General features: G+C 47.0%; 1 protein-coding gene across 1 annotated transcript in view; it reads right to left on the bottom strand.

Moving 5' to 3' along the window:
- The window catches only part of OXSR1 (oxidative stress responsive kinase 1), a 92,908-nt gene extending 87,971 nt beyond the window's left edge, over positions 1–4,937 (bottom strand). Inside the window, exon 1 of the mRNA XM_082479359.1 lies at positions 4,715–4,937. Coding sequence (XP_082335485.1) covers positions 4,715–4,784 — 70 coding nt within the window. The 5' untranslated portion in view covers positions 4,785–4,937. The remainder of the gene's footprint in view (positions 1–4,714) is intronic.
- Positions 4,938–14,058: the final 9,121 nt, after the last annotated feature.

The following is a 14,058-nucleotide window of genomic DNA, read 5'->3' as shown; positions in this document are numbered from 1 at the left end:
AGGATGTATTCTTCCCAGCCAGCCTCCTTCACCACCACTTGGCTTTGTACATCCTCAGTCTGCTTCCTTGTGCATTTTATCCTCCTTCCTATCTGAGGGCAAACAACAGAAACACTAAACAAAGACACACGCACAACTAAACACCTTTTGCTTTCACTTCCCAAGAGGTGAAGATCAACTCAATTTAGCCCTATTCTAGCAGAGCGATGGTATCAAAGGTCTTAAAGAAGTGAGATGTGCCAAGTATTCAAAGGAAAGGTAGCCTGGATGCAGAAGTAACCTGGCTATTCAGTCTCACTCAGGAATACCCAAGAAGATAAATTTGTCTGTGTCCAAGCAGCTGCAAAACTGCAGTACTGAGCATTATCCAACTTCAGTCCCCAAGCAGACCAAGTGCTATGAATGACCGCTAACATTTTTCTAACAGATCTACATTTGCCCAAAGTTAATTTTATACAAGCTTTAACATAATATAAAACAACGTAAAAGCTTTTCCACCCACTTTAAGCAGAAAAAGTTTACAAATGAGCACACAAAGCAAGTCTTCAAATGGATTAACCAGCCTGAATACTGGGAATACGCTGTAGGAATCAATTTTGTTTAGCTGGGCTGGGGGGGAGGAGTGGGAATCTGTGAGGAAATGCTAAAACAAAACATATGGCATGAAGACTGAAGTCTAAACACTCAATTTAGTTCTTAAGCAGTTATATTTTACAGTGTGTAACATTTTTCTTGAATGGGTTTTAAATAGTTCGGCCCACAAAACTGGCTGCAGCTAGCACGTAAGACACACAGGTAACAATAAACACCACACTTCAAAAAACAAACCTAAAAAGCTATCATTGGAGAGGAGCCTCCCATTCCAGCCTGGTTTTTACATCCAAAGACTTTGATCATACTTGATGAGTACTTACAGGCTGCACTTTTTCAATGGCAGTGCTTTTTCAACACATGTAAAAACTACACAAGCACAAGATGGGACAACACAGACATTTTGATAAAATTTAGGAAAGCAGAAATCTTAATTCTAAGAAGTTCCTCTATACCTGCAAAAGAAAATTTCTCCCACACACGCATACATATGCTCACATGTAGAGCTTGGGAAGAACATGGCTAGAAATCTAAATATTCAACTCCAAAAGACCTACATGTTCACAGGCAAAGCCCAATTCAAAAGCTACGTGAACTGCAGTCACTAAAAAACCTAATCATTCAGTAAATGGTGACTTCAATTTTCAATTTAAGCTTGATTTCTGAGGGGAGAAGAAACTCCCACCACATCTGTTTGCGCAGCCTGCATTGTCCTCATCGCTACGAAGGAATCTGTCAGGGGAGAAAGGGCACAGGAACAGAGTAAGGGAGCACTCCCACCGCTAATTTATCTTCTGTTTCTGGCACAGACTGTTCACAGCAAAGAGGATGCTCCTAAATCAAACAGCCACCGCCAGCACAGCTCTCATCTTTCCAAAAAAGTAGCAGAATGAGAATGACCCAGTTCCAATCAACTTTACTACTGCTACCAGCATTTCCAACAGGAACTGTGAGATCCAAAGGAACCCGCATGTACGGGTATCTGATCAGCAGAAGCAGCATGAGGTTGATTTTTTTTTTTTTTTCCCCCCCAGGCTTCAAAAAGACTACCGCCCTGACTTACATGCAATCCACACTTGGAAGACCATCTTCACAACCACCAGCACAGACTACATTTTCCTTTTTAGATGAAAATATAGATGTCTCCAGAGGCAGTATTCACCTGTGAAGACTATCGCTACTCTGGGTGTACATTTCACAGAAATGCTTTATAAATTGCTTCTTCTACCCCACCCCCATTTTATCCTTTTTTGAAATGAAAGTTAGATTCTGGTCCTGAACAAGGTTCCTTGATTCAGTGGAACAGAAGTTATTTAACCTAAGGAGGCTACTCAGCACTTACCAACACTAACCAAGCATAACAGACACAGGCATTAATCCATACCTTTATAGTGGCATGAGTCATCCCCAGTGCTGAGTAATCCTTTTTTTAATATTAGCCAGAATGAGGAGGGCAGTTTTACAGAAGTTTTCTTTACAGGTAGAACACTTGCTTTTTCGATTCCTGCATCCACATCAAATGAAACTATTTTCAGACAAAACCAGCACACATTAAGGAACTGGACTACACATTGATTTCCTTTATTCTGATGTGGAAAAACAGCTGAGCTAGTAATCTACTGAATGTTGGACTCTAAATGTAAAGAGCAACATTTTTCAATAGGAAACAAGTTAAATCCTTTAAAAGCACCAGTGCAAGGTTCATCTCTTTCCACACCAGGACGCCTCTTTGTTTCCTGCTGAAAGACTTTTACAGCTCTACAGAAGTAAAGAGAGCTCAAAAAAAAAAAAAAACAAAAAAAAAACCCGAAACCCTTGAGGTTTACAGGAGACAAGGCAGTCCAGCTCAGTTAACACAGTGACATTTTGTCCCACAAATCATATACGTGCTAGGAAACTTGCGTCACATCTCCATCCAGGACGCTGGCAGACACACCAATGTTTGAAAAGAGTAAGGAGGGGGATGGGAAGGTTAAAAAGAGAAACCATATGTTTGCAATATACACATTCCAGTGTACACTCCATCACACGCCAGAATGCCAACATTCAGTGAGCAGGCAACATCCAGAAACTTGGTTTACAGAAGGACAGGGAAAAAGATACAGAAGAAATTAAATACTTCTTTCCTGATTTCTCCTACAAGTTCTGTCAGTTAATGTTAACGACACATCTCTGCACTCCTCCTAATACTTTGAAACTGTAGGATGTGCACCTCCAGCAGCAAGTTCTCCTAAGAGCAGAAGTGCATTTATATTCCCTTTTGTTCCCATCCCACTCTGCTCCCCAGCTACAAAGAGGCAGATTGTCTATTTGCTCCTATCGTTGTATACTCAAGATCAAATCCTTGCTTTGTGCTTCCAGAGCACCCCTTTACAGGCTCCCAGAGGAAAAAAGCATTTCCTACACACACACGGATCCAGTTCCCTTTTCCTGGGAAATGGGTGGCATGTTCTCTCCCTTCCTCCCCGCACCTTTACCTCCTGCTCCTCAAAGAGGCTGAACATCATCCTCCCCAGGGCGCATTTTCCAAAGGAGGTTTAAAGGGTTGATCTGCAAGATTACACCTTCTCTGTCTTTACAGGGAGTTTGTCTCCTTCCTAAAGCACCACTGCTCCCACTGAGCAGAGGGAGAGGACAAAGCCTGATCCCACAGAGCAACAGGGATTTCCAGAAGGATTTCCCCCCCCCTCCACAGCTTTAGTTCCTTCCTACTTTTAAACAATGCCAAGAATTTAATCTCTTAAAGCAGCATTTTCACTAACTCTCCCACCCTCCTTAACAGAAAACAAGTCTCCCCACAAGGCAGGGATGGAAGGCCCAGGCATGATAGCGCTACATCATTTATAAACTTCAAATAAAAGCACTCCACAAAGATTACTCTAAAAATTAACCTCCTTCCTAAATGCCTTTGGCCAGGAGCCTGCCCTGCCGCCTCCTGCTTTATTTCATGCCTCCCGAGAGCGAGACAGGAGGCACTGACCTTAGAGTCACCTGTGGCACCACCTCAGATGTGTCACATACTCGCCCTAGAGCAATATATCCCTCAAATACACACCCCAACAAAATGGTTGAGACAGCCAATAAATCAGAACAGCGGGAGGCCTTTGGTAACTGTGCAGTTTAAAGTCAAAAGAGAGTGAGGGAGGGGGAAAAAAAAAAATCATTTAATGGAGAGAAGGGCTGGGGCCTCGAGCTGTGAGGACAATGAATGAAAATTCACAGCAGCAGCAAAAACCCAGGATAAAAGGCTCGTTCGGCAGCACTACAAAATCCTCTGTCCCCTGCACGGACTAAAGCAATGTGGGGCTCCAAAACTGCTGAGAGAGGAGTCATCCCCCTAAAAGGAATGGGGGTGCCCTGGAAGGAGAGAGCCATCGTAAGCTGTGGAGTTTGCTCCTACACGCCCAGCGCATCCAAATTTGCACGGTGACAGGCAGACAGGAGAGCCCCCACAGCGTGGACCCCATCCCGCTCTGTCCCCTCAGCCGGGCATGAGGGGAGGAGGGAGACAGAGGCTGGAGATCAGCCCCCCATGACTGCCCCAAGTCTCTCTGGGGGGGGGGGGGGGGGGGGGGGGAGAAGAACAGACCCACACTCCCCTCTGCGGGTCCCGCACACGCGTGAGAAAGGGGAGCAGCCCCCCCCCCCATCCACCCACCCCACGGAGAGGCTGCAAGCGGACCCGCACCCACCCAGCCCCTCCCTGAACACACACACCCCACGGCGAGGGGGGTCCGCACCCACAGACACCCCCAGTGAAATGAAGAGGTCGTGAGGGGCAGACCCCCACACCACACATCTCCCTCAGGAAATGGGTCTCCCACAGCCCTCGGGGAAATCGGGGGGGACACGCAGACACCCCCCCACACACACCCCTTTCCCACACACACATCGCTGGGGAAGGGGGGAGCACACACTCCCACTCCTTGTGTGTGTGATAGGAGTCTCTCCCCTCAGCTGAGGGGGAACAGACACCACCACCCCACCCCCCCGCTTCCCTCAGCGGAGACACACGCCCCCCTCAGCGAGGGGGTGCCACACACACACCCCTGCGCGGCGCGCATAGACACCGGGCGGGGGCCGAGCGCCTCCCACCCCGTCCCGTCCCGCCGCCGCCGCTCACCGATGACCTCCTGCAGCTCGTAGTCATCCTTGTTGATGGACCAGGGCAGCGCGCTGGGGTCCTCGGCCATGGCCGCGCCGCACCCGCCGCCCTCCGCGCCGCGAGGGGGAGCAGCCACGCAGGAGCAAGGGAGCGGAGAGGCGAGGCGCTGCTCCCCAAGGCCCGGCCGCCCCGACCCCCAGCCGAGCCCCCGCCGGCAGCGGCACCCACGACCCCGCCGCCTCCGCCGCTACCGCCGGCCAAACTTTGCCTGCTCCCTCCACCTGCCCATGCCCAGAGCGCCCTGACGTCACCCGCGCACGCCGCCGCGCGCACGCCCCGCCCGCCACAGCGGGGGGGTGGGGGGAGGGGGAGGGAGGCACCGCCCGCCGCCATCTTGAGCGTGGCATCCCGCCGCCGCCACCACACTCACCCCGCCACTGTTTACTTAGCTGTCGCCACCGCCCTCGGGGGACGGGACGGTATGGCGGGCCGCCGAAAGCGGGCGGTGGAGGGGGGAGAGTCCGTAAGGAGGAGAAAGGGAAGGGCGGGGATGACACACACAAGATGGCGGCCACCCGCATCTTCCCCTCCCTCAGGCAAGAGGCGGGAGGGACAGCTGGTTCAAGAGCCACTGCGGGCTGTGACTGGCTGCCAACAGCCGAACTCACAGCTCCCATTGGCGGAGAGGCTGTCAATCGCGTCTTGTCCTCCTCCAGGGTCCCTTCGCCTTAGGGGCCTCTGGTCGGGGCTGGGAGCGAAGGCCGGGGAGCGGCGGGAAGGGGCGGCCTGGCCCGCCATGAGGGAGATTCAGAGCCTGGCGGGTGGGAGCAGGCCCCGGGCACAGCGGGCCAGCAGCTTTCCTCCCAAACGTGGTGGCAGCTGGCTGGTGAGGCAGCCCTGGGGCGTCTCCCTGGTGTGTTGGACACATTGGAACCCACCAGAAGGAAGGACAGAAAGCGATGGCGTGGCCTTGCCCAGATTTGTACCAGGAGGGATGGTTTTATCCTGAGGCAAAGAGGACTAAGGACCAAGCCACTGTCTCCATTTCGCCGCCGGCTGCGGCCCTGCAGTGAGCAGGTGTGGAGCCCAGCCCAGGCGCTTCGGGGATCCACATTCCACATTTAAAAATAGGTCCCGGGTTACGATGGGTATGGAGGGATCAGAAGGTCTGTTTTTTTCCTCGCCGCCTCCGAAGACGAGCAACTCTCCAGTTTCCCAGATGCCGGATGGTTCTGCTTGCTCCACACTGCAATTTTGACATTCATGGATATGTCCAACACCCTTATCCTATGGTTCATGGCCCACAGGTCCGTAGCTGGAGTTTTGTTGATCTGGATGCATTCAGAAGTACATCTGCTGGTCAGCAGGAAAAAAAAAATGGATCAAAAGAGTGAGGAATCTGAGGCTAACTGGTACCATAAACTCATGAAGACTGCTGTCTGTAAATTTAGGTTTAAAATGTTTGGGGATCTATTTTTTCCCCGACATAAAATAGATAAAACAGCGTATCTCTCACTGTCACCAGGCACAACAGTCACCATCAGGAGAATTGATTGGGGATTTCTGTATCACGTTTCATTCTTCTTTGCTGGTCAGTGTTCTTGTAGCTTGATGTCAGGCACTACTGTGAGTCAAAGAACATCAGTTAAACATATTTTTAGCTTATTAGGACAAATTCCTGAGATGCTTCTGATGAACCAAGCTTTGTAGAGACCACTGTACCCTGCCAAATGCATGGTGTGACTCCAGTGTTTTCCCTTGTGCTACCTAACACAGGACCCTAACTCCTACCTTCTACTCTTTTTTTTGTCCTACAGAAGCAAGAGGGCCCCAGTCCCATCTCACTTGCAGGCACTCAACAATGATGATCTCTGTCCATAACGCAGAGCTTCCAACTGAAAAGCTGTTTGTTTTTCCTACTTGTCTGTGTTAAACATTCCTCTGCTGAGCAATTTTTTAATATTTGGTAAATACGCTTTAATTATGACCCAGAACTGTCTCTGTGATCTTTTAACCATGTTATAAAAGGAGTTTATATAGCAACTACAAACAGGTTTTACCTCAGGCATGCACTCAGATAGCCAGTGTCATATTTCTGATAGCTGACAGCATGTTAAAAGTGGCTCTGAGCCAGGCATCAACAACAAAAGGAGACTTATATATGCTTAATTTTATCACAGTGTATTTAAAGTCAGAACCATATTTTGAATTCTGTTATTTTGGGTCGAAAATCCTCCCCTTGAAGGCAGTGCTAAAACTCCTATTGATTTAGATCAATAGGATTAGGCCCACAATGAGCCTTGTTCTTTAAGAGTTAGCACAGACTTTGATCGAAATTAAAATTTAAAATGTGCACTGACAAGACCACAAGAGGCCACATGAGCATACACAAATGAACGCTGTGTTTTAGTTTTCCAGCTCTGCAGTGAAAAATGCATTTCCACATTTTTAAACCAAAATCTCTCATTCACATGGAATCCGGGTCCCACAAATTTTGTATTATTTTTTAAATGAACTCAGCAATTTTGGGGCCTTCAAAAGTCAGACATTGCTGCTGCATTCATTCATTCAGTGAGTTGTTTCAACCTGAGTCTGATGACGGATGAAAAAATTGAGCTGTCTTCCACGAAGATCTTAATTCTTAGCCCACTTCAGATCTCCGAGCAGCACCTTCTCCTGTTTCATTGTTAATATTCTGCTCATCCTCCTTTTCCTGATTTGTTTTATTTTGTCTGTCTTGTGTAGGTTGTAAGCTCTTCAGGGCAGAGGCAATGTCTCTATAAAAGAGCCTGTGAAGTGGTGCTGCCGAATCAAGTGGTTTGTTGTAATAACAAGAAATTTTAGTAGAAATGTGAAGTGGAAAAGCGGTTTCCTTGTGTATCCACCTCTGCTCTGGAGCAGGCTTTAGGGGAGACTGAGAAGTCGAAGAACTCCAGGAGTCTTTCAGGTAGAAAGGCTGCCATCTGAGAAAAAGTCTCAGAGCTGGGTTTCCCGTATATTTTCACTTCCAATAAAACACCACGATGATTAGAGCAGGCAGTGCCCTCCTCCCATTGATTCTGCTGCGGAGTAAAGGCTTTCTTCTGACACCTGCATTTCACTGATGTCCCCGGGGCTCATGTTCCCCATCTGCTGGCTGGGAGCCTTTGCACAACAGGCACACAACTCCTTCATTTGCACAAAATGCTCTCATTCTCGTAAGGCACATGGTTTCCTGCCTTTGTGGGCCAATTACTTATTGTTTCAATGAAACTTACTGGCACTACCCAACTCTTTGCCTTTTTTTTTTTTCCCCCTCATGTAATATTGGCTATTGTAAAACTGATGTTTAATGCATAGATTGGTGATTGTAATACTCACTGTACAGACGTTACTAGCTTTAGTACCTGTAAAAGATCCTTGATGGTTGATGTATTTTACCATCATCACAAGCGTGAACATAAACTAACTTCATCTATACTCGGGTTGTAGAAAACTAGTCTAAACTCTAGTTTGCTTATCGAGGCGCTGCAGATTTCATCTTACTAGTCACATGGACTCTCAGATATATAATTTTCTTCTTGTTATGGTTGAAGCTGCTCTTTCAGAACAGCCATGCAGAGGCATTTGCTGCCACAGTTCAGTAGTGTTTGGGGCCATGGATTTGTTGCCCCTTATTTCTAGTTAAGGCTTTTTAAAGCATCATAAACCCCTGCTTGTAAGTGACTGTGCATAAGCTACCATGATTCTTGCAAACAATAGCAGCTAATGTGCTTATTGAACTGCTTGGTACGGGCATGGTTTGCTAAAGCAAGGGGGAGCCCAACAATGCTTTTTTTATTGCATTCAGAATAGGGCAAGTGCGTGTCGGCAAGAAGAACGCCTGACCTTGTTTCACTACAAAATTTGCCTGCTATTCTTTCTTCATGGAAACACTTCCAGGTTTATTGAAGGGACCTTACTCTATCAAACAGGAGCTGATTATTTAACAAAGTACAAGGCAGTTTCCTTTCCAGCCAACAAAGGCAGGTGCTGCGCTTTATCTCCAGGGATTTCCCCTGGCAGCTTTGCTTTGGGTTTTGAGAAACAAGGCAAGGAACATGCAGTGGAGGAGGGAGCAGTGATTTAAAGCCCTCCAACTGGAGCAAGTTTTTAATAATAGTTGTTTTCAAAACACAAGCTAAATTCCAGTCTAAACCACCCTGGCAGGTTTTCCTAAGTGATCCTGTGTACTACCGTGTATCTCCGCCCAGTCATTGAGTACCAGTGTGCTAAGTCGTTTTAAATTCACCTTTGAGGTCACTTTGAAGTCAAGTAGCTGAAGGCCCGGTTGTAACAGGTGAATTCTGGTTCTCACAGTATGTTTACTGAAACCAGTGCAAACACACTTCTTATTCCATCACCACTGCCTCTCAACAGAAACGCCGTGCAGTTCTCTTACTTCCTCCACCAAAAATACCCCCCAGATTTTAAGCTTCAGGAAACAAGCAAAGAGTTCATAACCAAGACAAGTTTTTTCTTCTTACTCTTTTCTTCTAAGGTTATGATTTTTTAGCATGCCAATTGAAAGCCAGTTAACCCTCTCTGTAACAAATTATAACTTTTCTGCCTCCTTCAAATCTAACATAAAATCAATGCCTGGTTTAAGACATAATTATAACAAGATCTTGATTACCAAATACCTTAACCACAGTTTAATAAGCAGCTCTTGCTGTGCTCTGGTTTACAATAATGCTTTCTTCTTACTGCTTTGTCTTTACAGGAGCTAATGAAAGACACTTCACATGCCCATACCTCTTTTCACCCTGGGAATGTCACAGTTTCTAAGGACAGAAAGGTTTTCCCACTGGCCTTTTCTGTGGAGGGTAAATCTCCATCATAAAACACTTTCTAAGGAGCTGAGTAGGATGGAGGGGTTAAGAATGTGTTTCAGAGCTTCTCCCCTCGTTGTTGAAAGTGCAAAATAAGCCTGATGCAAGCATCCAGACCCTTACGGAGAAGCGGATACACCTGGCATCACTCCTCTTCTGCAGTCACTGAAGGGTGGCCAAGGACTGTTGGTCCAATTATGTAAAGCTTTGTGTGCGTATTTAAGACCATTTCGGACATTTTATTATTCAACAAAACCCTTCTAGAAAAGTATTCAGTCTGGGCATAACTCCTGACAGAAATCAGCTTAGCAGTGCCAGAGAAGGTCCACTCCTTGCCCTTTGCTGTTGCAGCAGAGAAGTCCCGAGTGCCCCTGGGTACTTAAATCTCCTTCTGAGGGCTGCCCATGGCAGGGCTGAAGGCCGAAAGCAGCTCTTGGAGGAGACCCTGCTGCTCTCAGGTGATACAGCATGGATACTCTGTCAGCTGGGAGTGCTTGGACTCAATTTACAGCTGGCAAACTTTGACGAAATAAAATAAAACATCTTTTGTGACATTACAATGAAGCAAGATGAATTCTCTCAAAAGGCAGTGCGAAGAGAAACTCTAGGAATAGCAAGATAGGGTTGAATAAGATTCCATTCACTTCTTGCCATCTGGGAATAAGATTTGTGAGGGAATATTGTTCTTGTCCTTATAAACGGGCAGTATCTTCTTGAACCCAGCTAAGCTGAGGGCAGGCAAGGTTTGTGGTTCACATTAGCAGATTCTAATGACATGCGTTTACAATAATAGTCTAATAGTTTAGTGTAACGATGACTCATAGCTTATTACTATGGCAATAGGAATGTAAAGAGATGTCATTTGAAAAAAAAAATCTATTTGGATAGTTCACATCCTTTCCTCCCTACTCATGAATTCCTGTGTCATTGACTGCTGGCTGCTAAAAATAGGATCCTTTTTGTGTAGCTAAAGTAAAGGAAAACCTAGAATCAGAGAGACAGTAGGAGGGGACCAAAGTCCTTACAGACAGAGCCTTCAGGAAATATTTGTAATGAAAGCCCTCTGAGAGCACAGGAATGTTTTAAAAAGATGGAAACAATTGAAATATAAGAAGGTATTTTGCAGGAAGCAGGGGAAGAGTTAATGAATTGCACCAGCTCCCAGCTTTGGTATTTTGCACCATGGGGATGGGAAGATCCATCTCACTACCAGATATAGGACCAAGCTACAGTTTCGTCTTGGAGAAGCTGTCCCACTTCAGCAGCAGGGGAGGAAGCTTCAGGGAACAGCCCAGGAGCAGCCCTGTAGGCGGAGGAGGAGCCAGAGAGGAGCCGCAAGAGAACAGGACTCACTAAAAGTCACCCGAAGTCGTGCTCATCTCTTAAGGACAGCAGTAGGAAAGGGGAACTGGGAAGACATGAGCAAGGTATCTGTGAGTTAAATGGATTCCCACCACCACCGCTTTGGAAAAAAAAAACGCATGGCACCTCAGAAACAAACTACTGAAGTGTGAAATCATGCGGCAGGGAAAGCTGTCACAGAGAATCAGAAATTGATTTAATAGAGAAAAATTGACTGCTGCATAATTTGTGCAGATTGCTGGCTGGGAGAGAGAGATCCACAGCTCCTAAGGGCTTAGCTGCAGGCACCGTCTGGCGAAAGGTGTGGAAAGCAAAATTTCATCGTTGGTGATTCAACGTGTACTGAATGCTTCCTCTTCAATACCAAACAATTAAAATCGATGACAGGATGCTAGGTAACAAAAGAAAATGACTGATCAATATGCATGTGTTGGAGCTGAAGAAAAACCCGTCTGCCGAGAGCAGCATGCTGATGAGGGGAGATTTCTGAGAGCTCAGATAGAAAAATCTTAAAAGCTTCCATTCCCGATGCTCAATAAAACAATGCAGCTAAGCAGATGCCAGATGCAGTGCTAGGAGAGGTTAAGTCACCAAGGAGGCTAAAGAATAACTGCTAGGAAAGACAGGGAATATTCATTTTTAGACTAAATAGCTTTAGAGAAAAAAAATGTGATGCTTCTTTCTAAAGATCTCAAAAGCCATTTACTGATATTGAAAAATTATGTTCTTTGAATACCCATGTGAGTTTTTAGAGATGCTGAGACACTGACATTTTAAGGCCAATGTCCATTTTAGTCCTCAGCTCGAAGCACTTTAAATCTCATTTCCATGTATATTTCAGTTGAGGGTGTCTGTGAAGCGCTGCCAAAAATCAAACACTAAATCTTCCACAATTCTGTAGTTTTAGATCAGTCACCCAGATTTCGGAATACTTTTGAAAACACGTCTGTAAAGCAGAGCACAGGGTCTGCCGTGGCTCCAGCAGGACAGGGAATGGCATGTGGACCTTCAGGTTCGTGTGTTACCCAGTTTTCCCCTCCTGAATGGTATTTTTTGTTTCAGAGGCAGCAGCTTGTAAACTGGCACACAAGCAGTTAAGCACCTTAGGACTTGCGGCTCTTATTATTTCTGCTGACACAAACAGAAGGCGAACATAGCTGAAGATTAGAGGCAGAAAAATGCTGCAAAAACTTTGTGAAAGTTCACTTCATCATAACCCCCACATTTGCCTGACCATATTTCCTGTGAGTCCCTCCGTTTCCTAACTTTAGCGTCCTGAACAGTGGGTAAAGACCTGTTTCATCACCTCCTGACTTTGACGTCATTAACAAACCAGACAAGATTCGTATCATTGAGCCCACACGTTCTCACTGGGCTTGAAGCAAGGGTTCTCCTGGTCCTGCACCATCTCTGTTGCCGCCTCCCCTGCAGAGCCCTCCTGCTCCCTGGGTGCAGGTGAAACGAGCAGCCATCCACCTCACGAGCCAGCAGGACCCCCGGATCCTTTCCCCTGCAGGCTGGCACCCAGACTGGCACGCTACTTGGCTCTTTCCCCGCATTGAACGCATGAGAGCTGTACGAAATCTGTCCAGTCCAGGGAGATTCTGGATGCTTGGCTGTTGAGGAAACCCTGGCACGTTCCTCCCAGTGCCTCTGTGCTTCCAGCCATCTGCCACCTGCCTCCCCACCTGGGGGGGGCTCTGCGTTTGCTGGGAAGGGGAGGCTTGAAAGCGCAGCACGGAGCAACTGTGCTGTCCTCAGGCTCAGCCCCAGACACCGCGCATGGCTGTCTCCGCTCTGCAGGGCAGCGGGAAGGCGGGTGTGGAACCAGAGGAGGAAGAAAGTTCCAAGCAGCGTCGTCAAATATTTCATGGCCAAGGCAGACCGAGTTCATTCCCTCCTTCCAGTCCAGCCCCACCAAAACCCAACCTAAGCCAGCCTTGGAACTGGGGGAATTGGAATCAAAGCCCCTCCACCGGCTGCCAGCCAGGCGAAACTCCAGATGCAGCTGATGGAACGTTCATGCTCTGAACTGAAGGGATGTGGCCCACGCAGCACGGCGCAGCAGTTCACACCCGCTGGCGCCCTGTGACATGCCTTTATGGAAACCATCTTACCCAGCTGAGACAGAACAAACCGCTGTCCAGTGGGCACAGACAGCCCCAACCTCTGCCACTGCATGAGCAGCTCTAGCAGCCAAATGGGAGGAGGGAAAGGCGTGTTGCTAAGCCGGGCTCTGCTACAGGAAGAGAAGATGCTTTGTTTGTAAATCAGATTTTGGAACAGCTTAACACTTAAATACACCTTTGATTAATTAATGCTTTGCAGAGCAGCACAGGTCTGGAGTGGATACAACGGTATCGATTCTCCCAACTGCAGATTTTGCGATAAAAATAAACAAGTTTTCGGGGCCGGGCTTGATAGTGCTTATCAAGAAGTTGGGTCAGGTTCAAAGTCATCTCAAAATGCTGGTGGGGATCAGCTGAACCAAAAATGGTTATAACGTAATGCCTAGGGAAAATCACCTTTGAAGAAATATTTGTACACAGCACATGCCTAATTGTCCGGTAAAACCCCAGTAGCTCTGACAGATGCTTTTTAATAAGATCTATTAGCATGCTTTCCAGTAACACGAACCTTGTGTTTGTTGTTTCTTTTTATTGCCTTATTAAAATACGTTTCCAGGATGCTCAAACAACATTTTCCCAGCTGTTTTTTATGCATAATTACATTTTATTCCCTATGCTAATTTACCTCCAGTAAATGTGCCCTCTGGACCAAGCAGTGCCTCGATCGTGATAAAGCAACTCGTTTCATGTCAGCGTAATGAAGAACAGAATGTGGTCCGTCAAAGGGCAATACTTCATCTCTCACCTTCCGTCTCTGAAGCTTTGAACATTCGGCAGCGGTTACTGAATTTCACCAGGAACGAGGAAATGGCACCGATATTCCTGCATCGAAGTGAAAGAGAGGACTGGGAATATTTCTTCTGGCACAAGAGGAATAAAAGGCAGAAAGAGCTACCGCAGCTGGACCCCCTGACCCTACCTGAGTCTGAGCTACTGCCAAATACAGGCAAAAATCACTAATTGCTGCAAACCATCCAAAGAGGTGAGTGGTATCAAGCCGCGGTGTAAAGGATGAGGTGCC

This window comes from Vanellus vanellus (genome assembly GCF_965231255.1).
Source record: "Vanellus vanellus genome assembly, chromosome: 2".
NCBI lineage: Eukaryota > Metazoa > Chordata > Aves > Charadriiformes > Charadriidae > Vanellus > Vanellus vanellus.
Note: the sequence above shows the minus strand (reverse complement) of the source record. Positions and strands in the feature narration are given on the sequence as shown.